At 36.2% G+C, this 24,821-nt stretch overlaps 1 protein-coding gene across 1 annotated transcript; it reads left to right on the forward strand.

The window, feature by feature from the left end:
* LOC109045516 (ankycorbin-like) lies at positions 1–24,821 on the forward strand. The gene is made up of 17 exons (XM_042747858.1): positions 1–27; positions 694–812; positions 5,036–5,124; positions 5,235–5,299; positions 7,313–7,370; positions 9,433–9,503; positions 15,317–15,423; positions 15,956–16,143; positions 16,870–16,895; positions 17,274–17,354; positions 17,527–17,616; positions 20,012–20,140; positions 20,477–20,578; positions 20,864–22,405; positions 22,498–22,647; positions 22,812–22,877; positions 23,035–24,821. The coding sequence occupies exons 1-17, from the start codon at positions 1–3 to the stop codon at positions 23,110–23,112; spliced, it is 2,988 nt and encodes a 995-aa protein (XP_042603792.1). The 3' UTR covers positions 23,113–24,821.

The following is a 24,821-nucleotide window of genomic DNA, read 5'->3' on the forward strand; positions in this document are numbered from 1 at the left end:
ATGGGTGAAGACAAATGGGGAAAGCTGGTTGATTTCCATTAGGGTCGGCTGAAGAGAGGAAAAACTGTTGTTAGCTAATATCTGATGTCAATCATGAACTTGAAATATTGGCTCTTTTAAAACAATTCTAAAGTTTATTTCCAGTTCACAGACAATTTTTAACTGCCTAAGACCGGATTTGTTCCATCTGTTAAAGAGGACAATGAAATGGTGTTTTAACAGCTCCCATAGCCATTGTTTCTGGGCTAAAGAAATCAGTTTATGGGAACACTTTAACCACATATTTTTGTTTGTTATTGTAAGTCGCTTTTTACTGCTAATGTTCAAGTCTTGATAATTTAGGCTAGACATGATGTGGGCAAAAAGTCTAAGGCCACCAGTGAATTTTTTTTTTTTTCTTTTGTGTGTTTTCACATTAAATTTTTTTTTTCTCATTACAAATGAGTCAAATTGGGTTGACAGATTTCTCAATTTGAATCAGTCTTTTTGATGAACCAGTACTGAATCTTAAATCCCAAGAAAGATCATTTAGTCTATGCTGTTTTCTGAACAGAATGTCACTAAACTATTTGTAGCACGCGTCTCATCCAATAATGGCAATAGCTTTGTGCTTTGTTTCTTGTGACATCTGTCCTGTATCTATGAGCTGTGTGCATGTTTTTAATTTGTTTTCCCCCACTTTTTCTTCTTTAGGCCAAGAATGATGAGCGTCTCCTGAGTGCAGTAGAGCATGGAGAAGCAGATAAAGTCACCTCCCTCCTGTCGAAGAAAGGAACCTGTCCCACCAAGCTTGATAGCGAGGGAAAGTCTGCGTGAGTACTGGAACTGATATTGCCCTTATTCTTATTTTAATCAGATGTTGACTGCTCTAATTGTGACTTCAGCAGTGTTTTGAGAGAATTTTATGTAGACCACTTGAGAAGTGCATAAAAATGAATTTGCATGCGTGTGTTTACACTCCAGCTGAAAGAGAGATTCGAGTTATGCTTTTTTTGCATCCATTCATCATAGTGTTTATTTAGCTGTGGAAATGATAATCTAAACCCCACTCAAACAAATTTAGTCTTTCATTCACTCCATCAGCATTTTCTTTCATTGCATTTACATCAGCCTTCATTTTCTCTTATTTACCGTAACAAGCACACAGATGTTCAGAAGTGAATGCTCGTTTTGTTTATGCAAGTCATCCAGTTTTAAAATCATGCATGACACGCATTTCAACCAACAATGACTTAAAACACTCGAAATCTTACAAAAATGAGCTTAGCTTTTCTGACTTTCTCGTTTAGCAATTTTCTGTTGTCTTGCTTAGAAGTCATAGGAAGGGCAATTAAATATATGTTATACTAGTTCAAAGAAGTTTGAATGCTTTGTTTCTTTGTTTTGGCAGAGATGAATAGGATTTAGATTTATTGGAGTCTCAACCTGAATAATTACATGCTTGTGTCTACATTTTTAGGGGAAAATATACATGTTTTGAAATGTTGTGGACAGATTTATTGTGTTTGTGAGAGTAACAGGAAATTTAAATCCGCCATAAAGGAATTTGTTCTCCACATTTTTAGAGTCTGACATAAGATTGTGATATTTTAGCAAGAAAGTTTAGTTTTCTCATGCTAAACTCAGTTCTATCTGGTTGCTAGGGTCTTGCTAGGATGTTCTGAGTGACTTCTTACTGATCTTTGATTTAACCTAAGTTTGCACAGCGAGATTTTGTCCACAATATTTGAGTGATTTTCTAAGGATTGTTTGACAGAATGTCTCATGTAATGCATGTTAGATGGACTATTGACACATACCTTCAAAACATCAGTTATAAAGAAAGAAAAGAAACATTCCTATAGGCAGCACAGCAGAGATGAATCAATGAGCGAGCTCCAGTGAATGCAGAGAGACGAGCTTGCTCTCTTCACTCTGTAAATAATGAACTCAGACACTGCCAACCTGAATGAGTCTCCAGTGTCCTGTGTTACGATGGCTAGTGCCGAAGCGCTCTCATAGGCTCACAATAAATCCTTATCTGCCCATTTGAGGAGTTCATTGTGTTGGAGTGCTTGCGCTCCAGAGGGTTCACAAGCCGGAGAGGCACATGCAGAACACAGAGCCTCGCTGTATTTCCAAACCGTCACAGTCGCCATGGAGATATAATTTCCTGATAATGGAGTCGGACACGAGACCCTGTGCGATTTGATAATCATATGCTCTGGTGATCATGTTATTTACCTTGAAAAGGACTGCAAAAGAGCTCTAGATCATATTAATTAAAAAAACACAAGGCAAAGGCTGCAGCAAATGCGTCTACCTTCCAGGGTTAAAAACAAGAATCTGCTCTCTAGCTTGTAGAGAATGCAGAGTGATTAAAGGTTTAATTGACTTGAACATTTAATTAAATCTAAGGATGCCTGTGATTAAGATTCATAATTTTAAAACTTTACCAAGAAAGTTTGTTCTTAATTTAAAGTTTACTCAAATATTAAAATTCTGCCATTTATTTATTTACCCACATATTGTTTCAAATCTTTGTAACCCAAAAGAAGATATTTTTAAAAATATATCAGTTTTTTCCCCATACAGTAGAAGTCAGTGGTAACCAGAATGTTTGGTTGCCTTTAATGTTCAGCAGAAAAAAGTCAAACAGGTGATGGCTTGCTTTCTACTTCATATCCCAAAAAAATAACAGTTTTCATGTTTTTTAGTAAAAGATCTATTTAAATATTGTGTTTCAGGCCAATTTAAAAGCACCAGAAGGGCTCTGTGATATGACTATATATATTGAATGGACGAAATAAAAAGTCTATCGTTTCATATCATGCTCTATTGTTTATTTCGTGGTGTCGCAAAATACATTGTTGACGGTAATACTTTTTCATCATTTGGATGACTGCAGTCTTACACGCCACGGGGATGCAGGCAGAAACGTGAATAACATCATGGTGAGCGAAGTGGAGACAGAACCAGGTGGCTTCGAGCACAAGAACGACCAACTAGGACAAAACGAGGAGCTCGTTCATAATCGAGGGATCTGTAGCATGGACACACATTTTTAAGCACTGCAGTATTAAAATAATGGATTTTAAACTGTTGAAACATAAACAACAGAGCTATATGTGTGCGCCATCTCTGTGTAAGAGGAGCACGCATTTATTTTATTTTTTTTGCTTTGAATGATTACATCAACACACTTATATGCATCATAATTCCCAGTTTTGCAAGTATCCTCAAAAACACAGTGATTTAGGTCTTAAGAGAGAGTAACCAGCTGAAAAAGAAAACACATATGTAAAAGTATGTTGGATCCGGACTTCGGTCTTAAAGGGGAAGCTGTCCAATATTCGTCCTGTCTGCCATTCATATTATTCAAACAACAGTGAGAATCTCTCACTGCTCTTGACTAAATCACTTTTGATAGATAGATAGATAGATAGATAAATAGATAGATAGATAGATAGATAGATAGATAGATTAACACACATTATCTATCTCATTACTGAGATAAAATTATTTCATCACTGACTGTTTATTTATCTTTTTTTTGTCTGTTTTAGGCTTGTATTAGTTTGGTATTGACATTGGTGACAAGGATTATGAAAATTCGATGGTATCAAAGATTTTAATATCATAAAAAGCTTTTCAAAAGAAAAAAACCTATATTGTGATATCGTTATCATGATACAAAATTACTCATATCGCCCAATAGCGATAGATTTTGTTCATATCGCCCATACCGTGTTGCTTTAATTCTTCCAAAAACAGTGTAGTTGTTTCTGGACTGACCTTTAATAGCATTAGAGTGATGTATATTGTACTTAAATTGCCATATTTGAATATTTAAAGTTCTTGGCTTGTTCATTTAAAGGTCAGACCCAGGTAGCTGACGTGAGTGACATAATTATCGAGGTCATTATCAGGACATCTTGCATAGCTTTTGCAGTTAGCTTTATTGCTGCCCAAAGAGAGATCCCAGTGCTTCTTGATCCTTATCTTCTAGGTAGGTTGTAATCGATTTCATGTAGATTAATGTGTTTTCTCAAGTTTGTCCTCCAAAGAGCCTATTAATGAAGAGATGGTAGATATCACCCCTTCATGGTTCAGTGGAAGCTATTTATTAAGTGATAGAGAACATTTTTTCTGTGCCCTCAGGTCAGAGATTTCATTACTAATGAAAAATTTAAAGGAATCATTCACCCACACATGAATATTTTTCCTCATTAGCTGGGTTTCCAACCATGTATTTTCATATGAATTATGGGGTGTTCTTATTAATTTTATTTTTAGTAAATTTAGGTTAATATTGGATGGAAACCTCAAGATTTAAAGAAAATCTCCAAAATGTGCATTAAAAACATACTGTATACTACCGTTTAAAGTTTGGGGCCCTGTTTACTGAAAGAAATTTCTTCTTTTTTTTTTTTTTTTTTTTTTTTTTTTTTTTTTTTTTTTTTGCAGTTGGGATGCATAAAATTGATTAATTTTCAAATAAATGCTGATCTTTTGAACTTTATATTCATCTAAGAATCCTGAGAAAATGTATCATGGTTTACACTTGAAAATTAGGCAGCACAACTGTTGCAGTGAATACCTGAGCAGCTAAAAATTCAGCTTTGTCTTCACATGATGGCATTACATTTTAAAATATATTAAAATAAAAAAAAACAGCTATTTTAATAAAATTAAGATTTCATATTTCATATTATTAACTGTATTTTTGGTTGAATAAATGCAGCCGCCTTTTAAATTCTGAAGGTCTTAATGTATTTTGACAACAATGTTAATTGCTACGTTGTGCTTGACTTGCTACACAGAATGAAAAGCATTGATCTAATGTCACTCATTCACACTAGAATTCTTTACAATTGCCTTAGGACAAGCATATATGTAGAGCATGTCATTGACCTACCTTTGAAATCAAAGAGCCCTCTATTTACTGGATGTAGGTTACAGACAAGATGTACAAACTGACTAAATATGAGTGGCATGGCTAATCTGCAACTAAAATTAAGTGTTCATGACACTTCCCCCCTCCTTTCTTTCTCAGTCTGCATGTAGCAGCCACACGAGGTCAAGCTGAGTGCCTTGCTGTTATCCTGGCTCACGGGGCTGATGTTTCTCTGCAGGACACTTCAGGTCGTTACAACTAGATCAATGTGTTTTCTTGCATTGCTTTTATGTTACATTAATAGCACAAAATGAATAGAACGTAAATAACAAGTCTTGTTTTCTCCTCTTCACATCAGGGTTTACTGCTTTACACCTTGCTGCCAAAAACAACCATTCTGAGTGTGCCAAAAAGTTGCTTCAGGTAATGTTTTTGATTGATTGTGAATCATAGACTGAGAGTTCGATGTAGGCACACAGATGGAGCGAATTCAAATGGGAACAACAGCCATGTCTGTTGCCATGAAATGTGTGCCAGCTAAACAAAGGAAGCAGATTTCTGCAGTTTCGTAAACTAGCAAATCCCACGGCCTCCCTCTGTGAGCTTGGAGAGTGTTGCATGTTTGGATGTGTGTGGGCAGGCTGGCATGTTCGAAGACGGTTTGGTGAAGCGCCGATTACTTTATCTAGCACTTCTCTTTTATCATCATGGACGACTAATTCTCCCCTCCGTGTGATTCTACCAGAGCTGCACAGATCTGAATTAACCATGGCCTGTCAGCTCTTTTCACTAAAGGGTGCCAGTATTGGCTTTGCCAGTATGGATTAAAAGAGGCATCGATATTAGCTATTTAACACTGCATCAGAAGTTGTATTCACACAGTAGTACTCATAAATCTCCCCCCCAAAAAAAGAGTTTGGACACGGTAAGCCACTTAAAATGTTTGAATATTATTTTATTGGACACCAAAATCCAGAAAATATCCAAAATACTTTTAGTCTCTGTTTGAACAGGCTATCTAATTTTAACACCTATACAACTTTTTTTGTCAAATGTTTTGCATGAAAAGTGTGATCCGGTTATCTTTTTTAAAAACATAATTCATTTAATAAATTTTAAGATTTTCAAGTAAAACAATTTTTTTCTTTCTTCTGAACATCAAATCTATGGTTTCACATTTATCAATTATAAATTTTACACTTTAGTATAGTGACCAATTGTCACTATTAACTAGTTTCTTATTACCATACCTGTTATTAACATATAGGCTGTTTATTACTACTTATAAAGCACATATTCTGCATGACCATATTCTACATCCCTAATCTTACCCAATACCTAAACTTAACAACTACCTTTCTATTAATAAGCAGCAAATTAGGAGTTTGAGACAAAAGTCATAGTTAATGGTTTGTTAATGGCGAGAATTGGACCTTAAAATAAAGTGACCATATTTTACACAAGAATAATTAAATTGTAAAATATATTAAAATAGAATTCTCTTTTGATCAAATAAATGCAGCCATGAAGAACATTTCTTTTAAGACATTAAAAAAAACAATACTAACCCCAAACTATTCTTTTTTACAAGCGTTAAACTTCCACCTTTAAAAATTTTCGTCAAGTGAAAAATCAGAAGTTTTGAATGGTGTCATTTAATGGAGGAAAGCCTTGGAAATATATTCCCCTTCACACAGCCAGGCCAGCATTGAATTCATTAGCCTTTTTCCCCTGGAGATCCTGTGAAACAGAAAAATTAACTGCTGCACTAATGAAAGGGCCTGACAGTAGTAATTCAGTTTCATCCAGCAGTCATAAACCAAAAGTCCTTACTTGGATTCCTAAGCACAACAAATGTTCTAATGTCCCCAATGCCTTGAGATTCTGCTGAAATTTTCCATGAACATGAAAATACTTTCTAGGCTTATTTTGCCAAAGAGTAGATTGAAAGGCTAGTCATTTCTAATGACAACAAAATGGTCCCTTTACTGGTTAAATTGGTTAAAAACTTTTTGAGGGATTTAAGGGGACATATGGAATCTTGTTTACATAATAGTGGCAGTATGGACTAGAGGGTTAATTTCTGTGAGTTAGTAATCACATTTAATTGGACATCCACATTAGGCACAATTTTATGTCTGATTGGCTGCTGCGGTCAGATTTAATATACTGTATTACACTTCTCTTCTGATAATGCCTGTCAAATGAATGCCTTGTGCCTGTTCATCCATGAACCCCAGCATGACATGCTGTTAAATGTTTAATAAGAACGCACATCATTAACTCACATAAAAAAAAAACCTACTTAGTGAAAAGTGTAGCTGTTTTGATTGAAAGGTTGTAATTGGTGTCTAGCTGTTCCTTTTGGGTAGATGATGTCATGGTGGTTTTAGAAGAAGTGTTTGAAGAAATAATTTAATGTGCTTCCTTCTACAGACTAAGTGTGTGGTGGATGCTCTAGACAGCTCAGGGAGGACGGCTCTCCATCACGCAGGTGAGGTTTACATTAAAGGCCACGGTATACTTCAAACAAAGTTCTTTTTTGTTCTTCGTTGGGGGCTAAAAGAAGTTTGAAAAGGCTGAGCGACGGTATACTGTTTTCGAACTTTCCAACACCCCCGCGCTGCTGGAGGCGGGGTTTAGATAAATGTAAACATGACTCGCGATGCTCACGTGTATCCCCTAAACACAACAATGATGAAGTGTAGGCAATCTAGGTGTGAGACGGGCACCAGTGGTCAGAATATTATAGACAAAAGAATAATGATTAGCAGCAGTTTAGAGTCAAGTATCATGTTTGCAATACAAAACAACCATACAATTTCCAGAACCAGTTCTTTATGGAAAGTGTGAATCTCTCGTAGTCTGAAAACTTTAGCATGATATGGAACAAATATTGGAGTCATCTCAATAACACAAACCTGTTTGTTATTTTATTTTATCAGTGTTCATTTATTTTATTAAATTGGATAAATTATTACACCTTTTTATATTTTATGTGGTGTTATGATTCGATAAAAACAAAGGTTTATTATTGTATGTTCTTTTGGCATTTCATTTATTGTATACCTTTTAAATTTGCTTATTAAATGAACAACAGCAGCAGCGGCAGTATGGTGTAACATTTATTTGAAACACATGTATTTGGTACTTGCTATCTTATATCTTTACTCTTTCCTTTCATTCTTTTCATGGCTTTGGGAAACTTGCATCTGATGTTTCTCTGCCTCGCTTTTTGCATAACTCCGGGTCGTCGGAATTAAATGCTTTCTATGAATCTTTAAAGTATGTCTGCAAGCGATCATACAGGTGCGGATATATCTGTGCCAGCTCAGCGATTCGACACATTGTATTTATGTTGCTAGTGATAGGAGATGTTGTTCTCTTGCCTGACCTCCATTGAATGAGATACAAACCAGAAAAAAAAAAAATGTGCATGTCAAAAGAAAGTGGAGTTTCAGAACACACCCACCAATTGCGTAACTGCCACGGACCAATGGAAGCTGAAAGGTGTTTAGGAGCCAAAGCGAACTTTCTGGGGGAGTTCGTTTTGGCTCCTAAACACCTTTCAGCTTCCATTGGTCCGTCAGCTGTTTCGAACTGCCAAAAGGAACTCAAAACGAACTTCGTTTGGCCTGATTTTGTTTGAAATGGTGTCATATCAGGTTGTTCTTCGATTTCGTTTGAAGTATATCGGGGCCTTAACACTGAGAGGAGCCATTCAAGGACAAGCAACAGGCTTTATCTTCAGTATGACTTGTTCTCTTTTATTATTTTGGTTTAATAGACCTTTTTGAGGATTGATTGTTTGCTCAGAGTGGTATTGTGGTGTAAATGTTCCAAACATTAAACTTCCAAACATTAACCCCACGACTTTGCTGCCGCCGCTCTACTCCCAAGCACAGAGTGTTATTGTGGACCATTTGCACCAAATTGCCAGGTGTAGAGGGCAAACACACACACAAAAAAACATGTTATTATTTATGGAGAGACTCTTCGTTCAGAAAATTGCTCCCTAGCAAGCCCATTTCACTCTCTATAAAAAAAAGTGTGGTGTAGGGGAAAAAAACATTGACAGCATGTTTGTTGATAATTGAGCCTTTTGCCAGCTGTTATGGATTGAACTGGGGTGGGATAGGCCACGAAGAGCAAGGAGCTTTCTGTCACCAGGAGGTCAGAAGTCTGCTGGCAGGGTGTCATTTATCCCACAATGAAAAACAAGAAGCAAAACATGGTTTCATACAGACTACACAGCAGAGAAATCCTACAGTTGATTGGAAGATGCATATATGCCCATCTGCTGCATGAGAATAATTGCCATGATTGGTTGAGAAATGGGAAACACTGTCATTTTTAATGGGCCTCTAATAATTGTTAGGGAATAAGTGCTGTCACACACTATGAGCCTGGTTTTTGGTCTCTGTGGGAAAGTTTAAAGTGTTTGCGGTAATTACTCTTTAAGAAGTTTGTTAGCCAGCTGTTAAACTCTTGTTTGTGTCTCGGTGGGGATAAAGAACTGCTTCTGATTATCTGTCCTCTCTTTCTTTCTTCTGTAGCTGCCAACGGAGACACTGTGATAGTTCAGCTTCTGTGCGAGCACAAGTGTCACGTCAATCTTAAGGATTCGGTATGTATGTGAGTCTTATACTGCCTGAACTGCTGAGAAAATGGCTTTCTCATCTTTCTCTGAATGTGTTTTGCTGCATCTCAGAACTGCTTGTGGTCTACCTCAAACATGTGCATTGTAAGACACAACTCCTCAAAGACTCTGTTCTCTGTGGGTTTGAATTCCAGTTCGGCCCTGTTACTTGGAGATTGCTTGTCCGAGGTTGTTTTTCTGCTCTGCTCTTGTCTTTTAGTTTTTCTTCTACAATGTGTTTTCTTTTATTCCTCTGAGAGTCTCACCATGCTGTTTTTAAATGGCTTCTGTCTGGGTAATGACAAGAGCACTGACTAGTACTACAAAAAGAATTTGTTTTCTGTATTGACAGGTAGTAGGGATTTTATTTTCATAACTCAGACAACAACAACAAAAAAATATCTAGCATATTTTGGTAAATGAAACATTTGTATTACCATAAAAATGTATATTGAGAGTGTTAATAACTTTTATCAATTAAAAATCAATTATTATTTAATATGTTATAAATATTTATTAAGTATTTAAAATGTATAATATATACATATAAAAAATATATATCTGTTATACATTAAATACATTCCTATCTGTTCTCTTAGAATATGTAAATATATGAAACATTCTGTACAAATTTTGTTTACATCCAGGTTTAATGTCCCAAATTTTGCGGAAAAATATGTGGTTGGTTAGTGTTAGCATCTGTCATTCATTTTTACTTTTAACAATCATTCCACATATGTATTTATATTTAATATAGTTTTGAGTATGCCTGGATGTGCCTGCCTGCCTATCTATCTATATTTTTATATCTATATATATATATATATATATATATATATATATATATATATATATATATATATATATATATAGGCAGGCTCATCCAGGCATACTTTTTACACCTCAATGTTTTGTTAAAAGGTTTCTTGTAATGTGAAACAATCACAATGCTAAAACTCAACTTTTTTATCTATTGCCCATCGTACTGACCTTATTTACCTCTCTATGTCAGGAAATCATTAATATGCATCTGACTTATCTGGGCATCTATAAGTATACAAATTATTCTTATATATAAAACATTCTTTGGATGGTTGGAGCTTTCCCTGCAGTGTATATTTTAATTGAGAAATAAATCCACAATTATTCACAGTTATCCTTTAATAGTAGTGTCTTCTGTTAAGACCCATAGCACTTTTATCCCAGAGATTAGACTGACTGCGGGGAAGGATGAACGAACCTGATGCAACTCCAGAGAAATATTTCATGCTAATAATGCATCAAATAGCTATGTTCTGTCAGGGGAGACTGCTGGTGGAAAGAGGCAACAGCTAAACAACATTCATTAAGTCATCCTCTCTAAAATGTATGGTAGAGAAAGATGGCTTGTGACGTGAATGATTTATAATGAGCCGCTTTGTTATCTAGAAAACAGAAGCATAACTTCCTTTAAAGTCAAATTTCTTTTAATCCATTTTTGCAGGTAGCAGAACAAAATGCAGGATATAGTTTTGCATTTTGCATGAAAAATTTCCCTGCCTCTTTTACGTGAATCAAAAGCACTTAAAATAATAATTCACTCAAAAATGAAAATCTGCTAAAAATATACTTTCGTCAGGCCTTCCAAGATGTAGATGAGTTTACTTCATTTTAACAGATTTGGAGAAATTTTGCATTACACCATTGCTCACCAATGGGTCCTCTGCAGTGAATGGGTGCCATCAGAATGAGAGTCAAAACAGCTGATAAAAACATCACAATTATCCACAAGACTTAATTTCATTAGTTAACATCTTGTAAAGTGAAAAGTTTACTGCATTCACTGCAGAGGACACATTGATGAACAAGTGATGTCTTGCTAAATTTCTTAAAATCTGTTCCATTTCCATTACATTTCCATTAATCATTTAGCAGAGACGCTTTTATCCAAACACAATAGAAACAATCAAAACAACAAAAGAGCAACAATAGATAATATTTACATCTTGGATGACCTGAGGGTTAGCTTGTCAGTGCTGTGCTTGTCTGTTAGTTTAACAGCCTTTGTCTTCAATTTTACATTATCACCTATTCTCTAATTCACAAATCTCAATTGTCATAATGTCAGCAGCTTCAATAAAATAAAGCATTTGTTTCTTCTCAAGCTGTAAATTACTCAGAGACAGAGGGTCTGTGTGGGAGGCAACGAACCCTCAAGCTGTGGCTCTCTAATTTAGACAACCATGACTGAAGAGCTTCAGCAGACAGAAACGAGAATGAGAGAGAGAGAGAGAGAGAGTCAGAGTTAATGTGCATCAGAGGCTGCTTCTGCTTTTGGTCACTGATTATCCACCGTCATCCTCTGAGGCAAGCTTGGCACATTTCTGATGATTCTCGCCCACTTAGCCCATTGCATTGAACATGCAGAAATACCAGCTTTCACTGCTAAATTATTAAACGTAGCCCAACTAATCTTGCAATAGCATTCTGGGCTCGAGCACAAATAATGGTCTTTTGATGGATGCTTAGAAAACACTGGGTCTTATTTTCAAAAAGCAGGCTGTTAAAAAGCAGCAGTAGACAAATCCACTGATGTGTTCCTTTTCCGATTAAAACTCAAAACTCATCTTGGAGTTTGCCTTTGAGCTGGAAAATGGATGGAAAACTTTGAACCACCGAAAGCTTAGCAAAAGCTACTGGGTCTAATTTAGAAAACTCACACCTGCTACTTTTCCTCTTATTTTCCCTTGCAGCATATGGGATGCTTATACCCTCAGGAGTATAAGACATACAGTGTGTGCATAGATTTCTAATTTACACTGCAAAAATGTGGATATATTTAAAAGGATAATTCACAAAAAAAAAAAAAAAAAAAAGACAATTCCGTCATCATTTTCCGTTGCTCATGTCATTGCAAACTGACACTGTGACTTTTTTCCATTGAACAAAAAAGTCGTTTTGAAGGCTGTTTTTCTTGCAGTTTCAATGAATAGCAAATGACGCACAAAAGAACCAGAAAAAAAAAATCATATTGTGTGGGTAAATGAGGGTGAATAAATAACAATTTTCATTTTAGATGCTTTCATAAGTTTATACACTGTCTGCCAAAATGTGCCAAAACTGTACCTTCGATAAAACTTACGGGGCAGTCACTTGAAGGGACACATATGTAACTTATTTTATCCTAAAAAGTGCATAGAGTATGCTTATAACTTAAGGTGCTACTATTAAACTTTTAGGAGCAAATAAGCAGAGCTGGGTAGATTACTTACAAATTGTAGTTCGTTACTGATTACACAAATTATAGTTAGTAAGATAATCCATTACTTCACACATTTTAGGTTATATAATTAGATGATTACTTTTGGATTACTTTTCACCTAACTTGTTTATCACATTCATTTAAATAAGATAATCTTACCAAATTTATAGAAAAATGTGAAAAAAAATCACTGTTACGCATTACAGTGGTCATGCTGTGTGGCCTCTTAATTTTCTGTGTAATGATAACCACCTGACTAGCGACTGGTCTTTGTGTGTATGCATACAAAAGTGGAAGACTTTCTGAATGTGTATTAGTGGTATGTTATAAAAAAAAAAGAAAATGTAAAAGATGAAAAGGAAAAATTAAGGAGAATCAATCAATTATGAATAATTTGTTATTGTGTGAATAATATGTAATCAATAATAAAGTATCTGTAGTCTGATCCCAAGTATTTTCAAAATGTAATTTAATCTAATTACAATAATTTAATTTTTGGAATCTGATTATGTAATCCAGATTACATGTAATCAATTACTACCCAGCTCTGCAAATAACTCTGAGGGTGTAAGTTCATATGCACAGTTTAAAATATCATGCCTGGAAGAACCTATACTTAGTAGTTAGGGTGTTTACTTTCTTTGAGCATGGCAGCACCTTATAAAATGGTTTGTTGGATACAGTGTTCTTTGAAAACCTGTTTTAAGTTAAGATTGATTTATGTATATTCCTCATTATGTAAACAAACCAATCATTTCTGATACAATTATCCTTATGTTTTTATTACAGTGACTTAGCCATTACACAATTGGCATAGTTGTGAATACCCTTGAGGTATATGTTGTAAGCACACTTTCTCCACAGCAGACTTGTGCTGTTTATCAGTGCTGATGCAGTTATAAACTAATTAACTGGGATTGATGTGGTTTGCTCTGTGGAGAGAAATGGCTTGGGCTTGTGAAAAAATGTTAAACTATTATGTTATTGCCTACAAAATGTCAGTTGATTTAAAGGTCGCTCTTAGAATGTACAAAAAATTGTGACTTAAAACATCTTGATGTGATGTGTAATAGCTACAAAATAGGTAATTATTTTATGTTTTATCTCCCAAATACTGGGCGCACAAATGTTCCTCTTAGTTTAAATTGCAATTATATCATTCCCTGACCTGTTGGGCTAAGCGCTGACCTGCCAGATGTCTTAAATGTTAGCTTGTTAAATTTAATCTCATTCTAACATCAGCAGAATTTTAAATAATACCTTATGACTCACAATATTTTGCATGCACAGCCTCTTGTGTTGTTGTTGTTGTTGTTGAGGTTTTAACTGAGAAAACCTATGCATTCGTGCAAAGCTGTACAGAATCATGGTGTTAATTTTCAGGTTGCAGATCAAATTCAGCCCTGTCACCCTAAATGTGGTTTTGATGAGGTGTCAGTTTCTCTCACTCTGGAATTATTGGCAGATCCCCTGTGACCTTTGGGTAGGGCTGGGCCATATGGGCAAAAATTCATATCTTTATAAGTTAAATTCACTAAACTAAAAATGAAAATAAATGAGAACAAAAGCAGAAAGTTGCGTTAGGCTATTTTGATTACCCCATTACAGTCATTTTACAGAAAGTGCTATCATAAAAATAGACAGCCTACTTGTAGGTTTAAAATTCTACGTCACATTTATTGTCCAACTACAAATAATTCAGCGAAATGTATATTTTAGTTAAAATTATTGAGCTCCTATTTAATTGAGCTCTGTCTGTTCGTTCACTGAAGTGAAGTTTAGCTGAGAATCCCAGAAGGCTCATGCACTTCTGACAGAAAAATGGAAATATTTCCATGGCTTTCTAACATTTACAGATGGAGAATATACCTGTTAAATCTAAGGTATGCATTCAGGAAGACAGCATATCTCAGACACAATAAACAGCGCGTGTAGCCTAGTGTCTCTGTCTGTGGCACACACAGCCTTTCTGTCAGAGCATATGACGGGCCGAGCTGCTTAAACTAATATGCCAAACGAAACTATACACTATGTCTTACTAGTTTTTAAAGGCCTTAATATGAAGCTTGTCACATGTGTAGAACAAATTGGGTTATGCACTTTCTCCGCAGCAGCTCAGTCTGTGTCCTCTGTTATATTCGCAGATGCGCTCGTATCAAATTACTGCATATCGATATAAATGGTATTGCCTCATACCGAATCGCTTATAAAGAAAATATCGATATATAGTACAAACTCGATATACCGCCCAGCCCTACTTTGGGGTCACCGGCAGGGAGCGTTGAGCTCTTCCTTTCAGAGTATTGTTTGCCCAAGGTAATTTGGAAATGAAAAGGGGAAATGATCACCTTTGTGCACTACTATCTTGTATAATTTAATGCATCAGGTTATACCTCTGACATTAGTTGTCTAAAGCTGTAATACATTTTGGTGATAAATGTCTTGCTGTTTAAATGCCAGTTCTGTCCAATGTACTGTCTTAATATAACATAGTCACCTAACATGCAGAAGATGGTGTTTGAAGAAAAATTATGTTGACTCAAAGCTCTTTTTCATTTAGGATGGCTTCACACCCCTGCTTTTGTCAGCTAGGCATGCACACACAGAGGTCTGCCAGAGTTTATTGGACTGGGGCGCTGACATCAACGCTAGAGACAATAATGGCAGGTATGGTTCTGGACATCAGTCATAATACTGAGACTGCTGTTAAGAAACGTTTCTCAGTTTAAACATTAACTCCTGCTATCATAAAGTGCCAAGCTGAATAAACTAAATTGGGATGCCAACAGTGTAACTAAACTGTGGTATAATAGCATAATCCATCTTAAGGCAGTACATACAGTATACTACCATTCAAACGTTTTTGAAAAAAAAGTCTTGTATGCTTACACCATATTGTGGAATATTATTACAATTAAAAACAGTTTCTATATATTTTAAAAAGTCATTTATTTTTGTGATGGCAAAGCTGGTTTTTCAGCAGTCATTACTCCAGTCTTTAGTGTCACATGATCCTTCAGAAATCATTCTCAATTGGTGCTTATTTATTTATTTATTGTGGATACGATGCTACATGTTTTTTCTGAAAGTTTGAAAAATAGTAAATATAATAGTAATGCATCCTTGGCGAATTGAAGTATTGATTTCTGACACCAACCTTTTGAATGAAAGTGGAAGTGACATGCTGTTATCTGTGCAGAACCGCAGTGATGTTGGCCAGTGAGAGCAGCTGTCCAGCTGCTGTCGAGCTGCTGGTGCAGAGGGGAGCTGACCTGCAAATGGTGGACTCGTTGGGCCACGACGTGCTCCATTACGCCAAACTGTCAGGCAGCAGCGAGGTCCGAACCCCTCTCAACACAGCCCTTCACAGACAGCAGTCTGAGTCAGGTAATCTATAAATGCCAATGTCATGCAAATTAGCACAATTTGGTTGTAAAACTCAAATTCCAAATTAAAATTAAAATTCCATTTGTCATTATGCAGTTCCATATAGTTATTGGTGTTAGTATTGCTAGCAGGTTGTTATATGTAGCATGGACATTATATATAATGTGATGCTGTTCTATAATAACCAAATGACACTCCACTTAAAACTGAACAACAATAGCAGTAACATTTCTTCACATACTATTGCCAGAGCTAGTGCTGTTGTACTGAATATAACATCAGTACAACTGCGATTTGGGATTAACCACAAGCCAGTTGTTGTTCAATGTAAAATATTCACTGGGATACACTGAGGAAACCCTGGGATTTGCAACATTGTTTTCCTCCCAGTGGTATTAAATAAAAGAAGCCAGTTGATATTATTTGTTTGTGGATTGTCATCTTGAATGTTTTTCTTTCTGTGGCCTTCAGAGCTTTTTAGCTCAACATTGCCATCTAGTGGCGTTTTAAAAAAACATGCCTCTTGCTTTCACACATATCCAGGGAACGAAAGAGAGTTGGTCAGTATTTTTGCAGAATTTCTCAGATGTGTTTGTGAAATAATGAAACAAGGAAAGATTAGGACAGCATGACTAATGTTAGCCCCAGCAATGACATGCCATTTTCATTTTTCCCATCATAACCCCACACTCCATGTTTTCCCCTCCTGTATCTTTGTATGAGCAGATAAGAGTTCAGCGTGTACCCCTCTGGTAAGCAAGTTAATTTTAATTTCATTTATTTTCTTCCCCTCAGACTTGATGGTTTTCCTCATTTTCTGATTGACAGAACCTGCAACGGTTCTGCGTAGATGCTTAAAATTCACAGTTTAACTGAATGCGTAGTTCACTAGTAACAGTAGTGTCAACCTCAAGCCAGGATTTTTGTTTCAATATTCCTTTCTCACATTTGACAAACATTCCTGCAATGCACAGTTAGAAATATGCACTGCTGTTCGCCTCACGCTGTAGTGATAAATGTTTTCTTTTTCCAAACTAAGTATACAGTGTTTATTTCACTAACCACTTAAACACTTTACTTCGTCTTCCTATCTCTTTTTGCCACTCTCCTTATCCCGCACACAATCTCAGCATGGTCAAAAGTTAAATGAGGACAGAAGCTCCACCCCCAAAAAGAGAAAAGCACCTCCTCCTCCTATTAGCCCAATCCAGGTAAAGGCACATAGTGCTGAATCTGTGATCTTTGCACTTTCTAAAAGACTTGGATGCAGTTATTTATTTGATGACTTCTGAATGTACAGCTGATAATGAACCATTTTTTCTGTGTACATTCTGTCCTTAATCTTTGCCTTGCTTTCAAGTTTTCCTTTGTCTTATTTTTCAGTCGGCTGGTTTCATCTCTCCACCATATTTTACTCCAACTGAAACTCCTTTGTCCAGCAAAAGTGATTCATCCAAAAGATTCAATTACAAGGTAAAATAGTGAAGTGTTAAGGTGTATTAGTAAGATGTGCTAAAAATGTAAGTGCAAATTAAGAATATAATATTGAGTCTAATAAGTATATTTATTATTATCATTAATTATAATGATTGTAATAATAATGTAAATAATAAAAAAAAATTACTACAAAAAGTAATGCTGAAAAAAAAATCATTTTTTCAAACTTTTTTACATTTTTAACAGCTAATATGTTTTTTTATTGCTAAAAGTATTTTATTTCTAAAAGCTAAAAGTATTTATATATTTATATATTTCTATATATATATATTCTATATATATATATATATATATATATATATATCTATATATATATATTTCTATATATATATATATATATATATATACATATATATGTATACACACACGCACATATACATACACACACACTCACTGGCCACTTTACTAGGTACACCTTGCTAGTAGTACTAGGTAAACCTTGCTACCTTGGTTGTGACAAGAGGTTATTTGAGTTACTGTTGCCTTTCTATCATCTCTAACCAGTCTGCCCATTCTCCTCTGACATCAACAAGGCATTTAGATTCACACAACTGGATATTTTCTCTTTTTCTGAACATTCTCTGTAAACCGTAGAGATGGTTGTGCGTGAAAATCCCAGTAGATCAGCAGTTTTTGAAACACTCAGACCAGCCCGTCTGGCACCAACAAGCATTCCACGTTCAAAGTCACCTAAATCCTCTTTCTTCCCCATTCTGATGCTCGGTTTGAACTTCAGTAAGTCATCTTCACCACATCTAGATGCCTAAATGCATTGAGTTGCTGCCATGTGATTGGCTGATTAGCAATTTGTGTTACCAAGCAATTGAACAGGTGTACCTAATAAAGTGGCCGGTGAGTGTATGTGTGTGTGTATATATACATATGTATATATATACAACTTACAATGAGGACAGTGGAAGCAATCAAAAACAACAAAAGAGCAATGATACGCAAGTGCTATAACAAGTCTCAGTTAGCTTAACGCAGTACACGTAGCAAGTTTTTTAATTATATAATAAATAAAAAGAAAACCGAATAGAAAAAGAATAGAGCAAGCTAGTGTTAGAGGCCTTTTTTACTTTTGTTAGTTGTATAATAAATAAAAAAATATATTTTTAATATATATATTTTAAAGAAAATAATCAGTAAAAGAATAGACTGCAAGTCTAAAAGGGACAAGTTTGTTTGTTTGTTATATATATATATTTATTTATATATATATATATATATATATATATATACTGTATATACACTGCTGTTCAAAAGTTTAGGATCAGTAAGACTTGTAATGTTTTTCAAAGAAGTCTTTAATGCTCATCAAGGCTGCATTTATTTGATCAAAAATACAGAAAAAAACAGTAATCTTGCAAAATGTTATTACAATATAAAATAATGGTTTCTATTTTAATATCCTTTAAAGTATAATTTATTTCTGTTATGCAAAGCTGGATTTCCATCCGCCATTACTCCAGTATGAAGTGTCACGTGATCCTTAAGAAAACATTCTAATATGCTGACTTATTATTAGAATGATCAATGTTGGCAACAGTTGTGCTGCCAAATATTTTTTTGGAAACTGCGATACTTTTTTCAGGTTTCCTTGATGAATAAAAAGTTAAAAAGAACAGCATTTATTCAAAATCTAAATATTTGCTATCTCTTTTCAACAATTTAACACATCCTTGCATAATAAAAGTTTTAATTTTCTTTAAAAAAATTAAAAAAAAGAATAGAAGAAAGAATAAAAATTACTGACCCCAAACTTTTGAACTGTAGTGTTTATTGTTGGAAAATATTTCTATTTTAAATAAATGCTCTTCTTTTTAACTCTTTATTCATCACAGAATCCTGAAAAAAAAGTATAGCAGGTTCCAAAAAAAATATTAAGCTGCAAAACAGTTTCCAGCACTGATAATAAATTAGCATATTATAATGATTTCTGAAGGATCATGTGACACTGAAGACTGGAGTAATGATGCTGAAAATTCAGCTTTGCATCACAGGAATAAATTTGATTTTAATGTATATTCAAATAGAAAAACATTATTTTACATCATAAGAATATTTCACAATATTAAATTTTTTCCTGTGTTTTTGATCAAATAAATGCAGCCTTGATAAGCATAAGAAACTCCCGTAAAAACATTAAAAATCATTCTGATCACAAACATTTGACCGGTTGTGTGTGTAATTTATTTATTTATTCCTTGCTGTCTACCAAACATTCATACAGCTCTTACCATTTGAAATGTAGTCTAGGTAGGCAGCATATTAGGTTATCTTAGCAAATCCATAGCCATGTTGCTGTTATTTTTTGTTCATTATTCGATGACATGTTTAACTGAGTATTCTTCACTCCCTGTTTGTTGAGGGGGAGGGGGAGGAGGAGCTAAAAAGTGCTGTACTGAAGGAAGAGATCGAAAAATTGCATGAGGAAAAAAGCATGCTACTCGAGACCATTGAAGATCTGAAGCAGATTGTGGAGCAGACTGGGCCCAAGGCGAGTACAGCACAGCCCTTTAATATTCCTTCATGTGGCAGCTGCTTTGATCTTCAGCCACTTTTGCTCTCTGGAACCCATTTTAACAGCTGCATTTTTACTGGCCCTGGCCAGGTGAAGGACCTTGCTTTAGGGGACACAAAAGCAGACCTCTCTTCCACACCACTGGTTTTTGACTCGAACTTGTGAATGAGTTTTGTTTCAGTTTGCGCATAATGTTTGAATTTTAACTGGTGACGCAAACCTTTGGGTCTTTTTTATGTGACCTTGTCCAAGTCCCAATAAAAAAGTATATGTTGTAAAATTATCTCTTGTCATCCTCCTGTTTTGAAACAGATTGAGCACTCTGGGAACGCAGATTCAACGTTGATTGCAGCCTTGCAAGCAAAGATAGCCTCTCTCTCTCTGGAAAACCAGCAACTTGCCCAAATAATAAAGGTAACTCACCGTAAAAATTGTGATTGCCTTACAGATGACATGTAATTTTTTTCACTTAAATTAAATATTTGTAGGATGACTTATTTTGGAGAAAATATTGCTATGTTAGGCCATTAAAACTGTGAGTGTTCTGAGTTAAGATGGCCTGTGTAAACACTGGGAAACCTGTTTGGAAATTTGTACAAATTTGTTTGGTTGGTGGAAATTGCACACAGCACTTTTAGGCAAAGAGCATTTGGAAATAAGGAAGTGCATTGCAAGTCATTATCTTTTCTCACCGAGCAGAAACGTCCAGCTCCACAAGGAGAGGAAGGCCAGGGAAGTTCCCGTCCAAACAGCATTGAGTCTAATGCCTCATACCACTCCACCCGTGCTGATTTCGAGCTATCCAGCGACGTGCATATCCATACTGGTGACGAAGATGATCTTTCAGAGTTGTCTGTTCTGGACATCAGTGGTTCGTCAAACAAATATGAGATTGAGGAGGACACAAGACTGAGTGCTGATAAAGAAATCGGACTGCTACGGGGCGCACTGGAGAATCTGCAGGCCAAACTTCTAGAGTCCAGAATGGAGAACCGCACCCTTCAGACCAGACTAAACACTGACTTTGAGAAAGCTGAAGTTGCATCTAAAAGCATGGGTGAAGATACCCAAAAATGCCAGGAAGCTTTGCAAGAGTTACAGATGAAGGGAGATTCTGTGAGTACACAAGAGGACAATGTGGTGCAGAAGTTTCAGTATTTGAAGAGCTGCCTGGAGCAGGAGGTTAAAGAACTGAAGGGAAAGTTGGCAGTATCGCACGAGGAGCAAAAGCAAGATGCTTGTTTGATAAGGGATCTTCAGGCTCAGCTCAAAAGTGGCCGTCTATCCGAGGAAGAGCGTCAAGAACTGAAGAACACCTACAGCACTTTGGTGGAGAACATCAACCAGGAGAAAGCACTGTTGATTGAGAAGTACAAAGAGTCTCAAGAGGAGATCAGGATGCTCCAGGAGGCCCTTCGAGGCACTGTGCCAGTGGAGGCTGCTGCCAAAGACTTTGAAGAGATGAAGGCAGAGCTCGGCGAGATTATCGATGGGCTGCAGCGGCGGCTTTTGGAGCTCTCAAAATCATACAGTGAGGCCAAAAGCGAGCTTAGCGTCGCCCGCAACCAGCTGCAGTCCAAAGCTTCAGAGCCTAAGGACAAGGCAGATGTGGCCTGTATCACCAAGGAGGAGCATGAGCAGAAAATTCAAGAGCTGGCGTTCAAGATGAAGGACATGCAGAAGGTATTGAAGGACACTGAGGCTAAGCATCAAGTGGCACTTAAAGAAATAGCCCAGGTTAAACAAGACGCCGAAATCCAAGCTCAATCGTCTGTAGCTATTGCAGACCACACCCAGGTTGTGGCATCCTTGGGGAACGCCATCAAGAACCTGGAGTCAGAAGTTGAAGTTCTTAAAGAGCAGCTCGACCAGAAGACCTTGCAGGTGGACGCTTTGCAGAACAGACTGACAGTAAAGAAGGATGTAATTCCAGATGATTCATTATCCCGAATGGAATATGAGCAGATGAGGGAGAAGCTGCAGGGTGAGATAAGTCACCTGAACCACCTACTGAAGGATGCTCTCAGGAAACAGGATGAGATGGCTCTGGAGGTAACCGCCACTTGGCAGGAGGTGAAGGATGCCAGAAATGAGAGAGAAACAGCACAAGAGCTGGCAGTGAGCAGGGAGCAGGAGTGCAGTGCATTGAATACCAAGTACAGAGAGGCTCATGAGGTTGTTGTCCAGCTGAAGAAGCAGGTGGAAAACCATGTGATATCTGAGCGAGAGAAGAATAAAAAGGTGATTTTGATTCTCCCGCTCTCATTTCTGTCCAGCTGATGCAGATGTGTCATGTTAACAACTAATGTGTTATGTTTGTTAATTATTTACAGATTGATGAGCTCTCAAAGGAAGTGATGAAGTTAAAGGATGCTCTGAACAGCCTTTCACAGCTGTCGTACACTAGCACCCCTAAGAGACAGCAAAGCCAGCAGGTGGACTCGCTCCAGCAGCAGATCAAACAACTGCAATATCAGCTTGCTGTATGTTACAATCCTTGTTCTGCTTTAAATTAACAAGGCATCTAATCTTCTGTTTCTTTACAAGGAATATAGCAAGTGAACTGTTTAAAAGTTTGGGGATGATACAATTTTGTAATGAATTTTAAGAAGACTCTTAAAAAAAAGTTGCTTTTTTTTCACAATAGGAGTCAAAGAAACGTCACCATGAAGTTGTCTCAGTCTACCGGATGCACCTTCTTTATGCTGTCCAGGTCTGTATTTATTTACAATCAGTTCATATTATAGTGTACAAATATCAACAAGTTATTCATTAGAGTTTGATTCCATCCATATACTGTTATCTTATGAAATGTATTTTTTTTTCTCTTAGTACAAAATAGCCCTAAACTCTCTAACCTTTCTTTTTAGGGCCAGATGGATGAAGATGTGCAAAAGGCTTTGAAGCAGATACTTGTAATGTGCAAAATGCCATCCGAGGCCAAGTGAACGAGCCAGTATTGCAGTTGTTCATGAACTGCCAAAAAACAGTGATCAAAGGATATTCATCTGAGACCTAAAGTCCAGAAACCTTCAATCAGAAAGACACATGTATTCAAGCACTGCAATTGAAATCACCATTGGCTTACCCCTGATATTTTGGAAATGTATTGCAAACTTGAGTAATTTACGAAAAGGGGAAAACAATTGATATGTGCACAATATCTCTGCTCACACAGTGCCAGACAATGAAACACAATCTATACTCAATGATTTTCTGAAATTTGTTTTGAAAATTGTTCTATTTTTGTACATTTTATAAAAATAATCAGTATTTGATCCTGTCGTGAGGCAATTATAATTAGTTTGTCAGTCTGCATTGGGGTTGAATGCAAAAACAAAGCACAATGTGTGTTTGCCTGCATAGCAGTCCATTACAATGCACCTTTTACTACCGTGTTTTCTGTCTTTTTCAGTTGTAGTGTAGTGCAGCCACCTGTAATATCTGCATGCTGTGAAAAGTCAAGTGGCTCGATGTTTGTTCTAGGACATTGCGACCTATTTGAGTAGTGTTGAATTCTCCACATTTTCAGGGTAGGTGCTTTGAAAAAATGTCCATGCGCAAATGCACTTTTCTTAGTCAGTAGTCGGTCTTTCTTTGATGCCAGCATTAACCTGCCATTTCTAGGACACTTGAAGGGTTGTGTCCATGTGCCTCTGCTCATTTTTAAAGCTCGTGGTAATATTTTGGAGGCCATAACATATGAAGCTGCACTACATTTCTTTTGCATTATGCTTGGTCCAACCACTTTTCTGCACTAAAACATTTTAGTTTTAGAGTTGCGCATCCTTAATATGTTGTCTGTTATAGTAATGAAGGCACTGCATGTTAAACAATTACAGTAATTAGTAGTGTACTAAAGAGTCCTCCAGTGACACAGTGAGGGTGAGTTAGCCCTAGCACTTCAGTGTAGTTGTGGTTTTTACAACAAATAAGGATTGGAAAGGATGAGATGGAATTTGGTAAACATTCAGCGTACATGTTACTACATCAGTGTAGGGATAAACACACTTCCCCACTTTAGGAGTTGCTAAAATGTGCGCCATACAAAGGATTTTTGACACCTAAATGGTTGTTAGTGTTAAGAAATATATAGTAGCACTTGAAAACTTGCTATTCACCTGTAGAGCATGGTGTAGATGTCATTTTATTCATGCAATAAAGCCTAGCTCATTACCTGGTTTAGTATGGTTTTGTAGCTTTTGAATGTAATTTGAGGGACACTTACGATATAAACTTGTTTATAAGGAGTAATTGCTTTCTTAGAAAATATAGCAGAGTTTTGTATTAAGTATTGCGTGTCCATTACATGTTTGCTTTTTGTTTCTTATCCATTACAGCTGCTTGCTGAGTGCCATTGCATTACTAAACAAGTTCAAAAAATACAAAACACATTTGTCATAGATCATATAGCCTGAATTGCATAGGAACATGAATGTTCAACAAATATCTGATAACTTGAGTTTCTGAAGTGAAATTTTTAAATGCAAAAATAACTGCCCTGTTGAATGCCCATGATATTGTTATTGAGCTCTTGTCATATTTCATTATTATTTCAGTCAGTTGTTTTTCGTAATGTATTTGTATGTTATTGAGTCAGACAACATGCTGTTGGCTGTTGTATTTTTTGCATAGTTAATAAACTTTTGAATTGGTA

The sequence above is a fragment of the Cyprinus carpio genome, chromosome B21 (genome assembly GCF_018340385.1).
Source record: "Cyprinus carpio isolate SPL01 chromosome B21, ASM1834038v1, whole genome shotgun sequence".
Classification (NCBI taxonomy): Eukaryota; Metazoa; Chordata; class Actinopteri; order Cypriniformes; family Cyprinidae; genus Cyprinus; species Cyprinus carpio.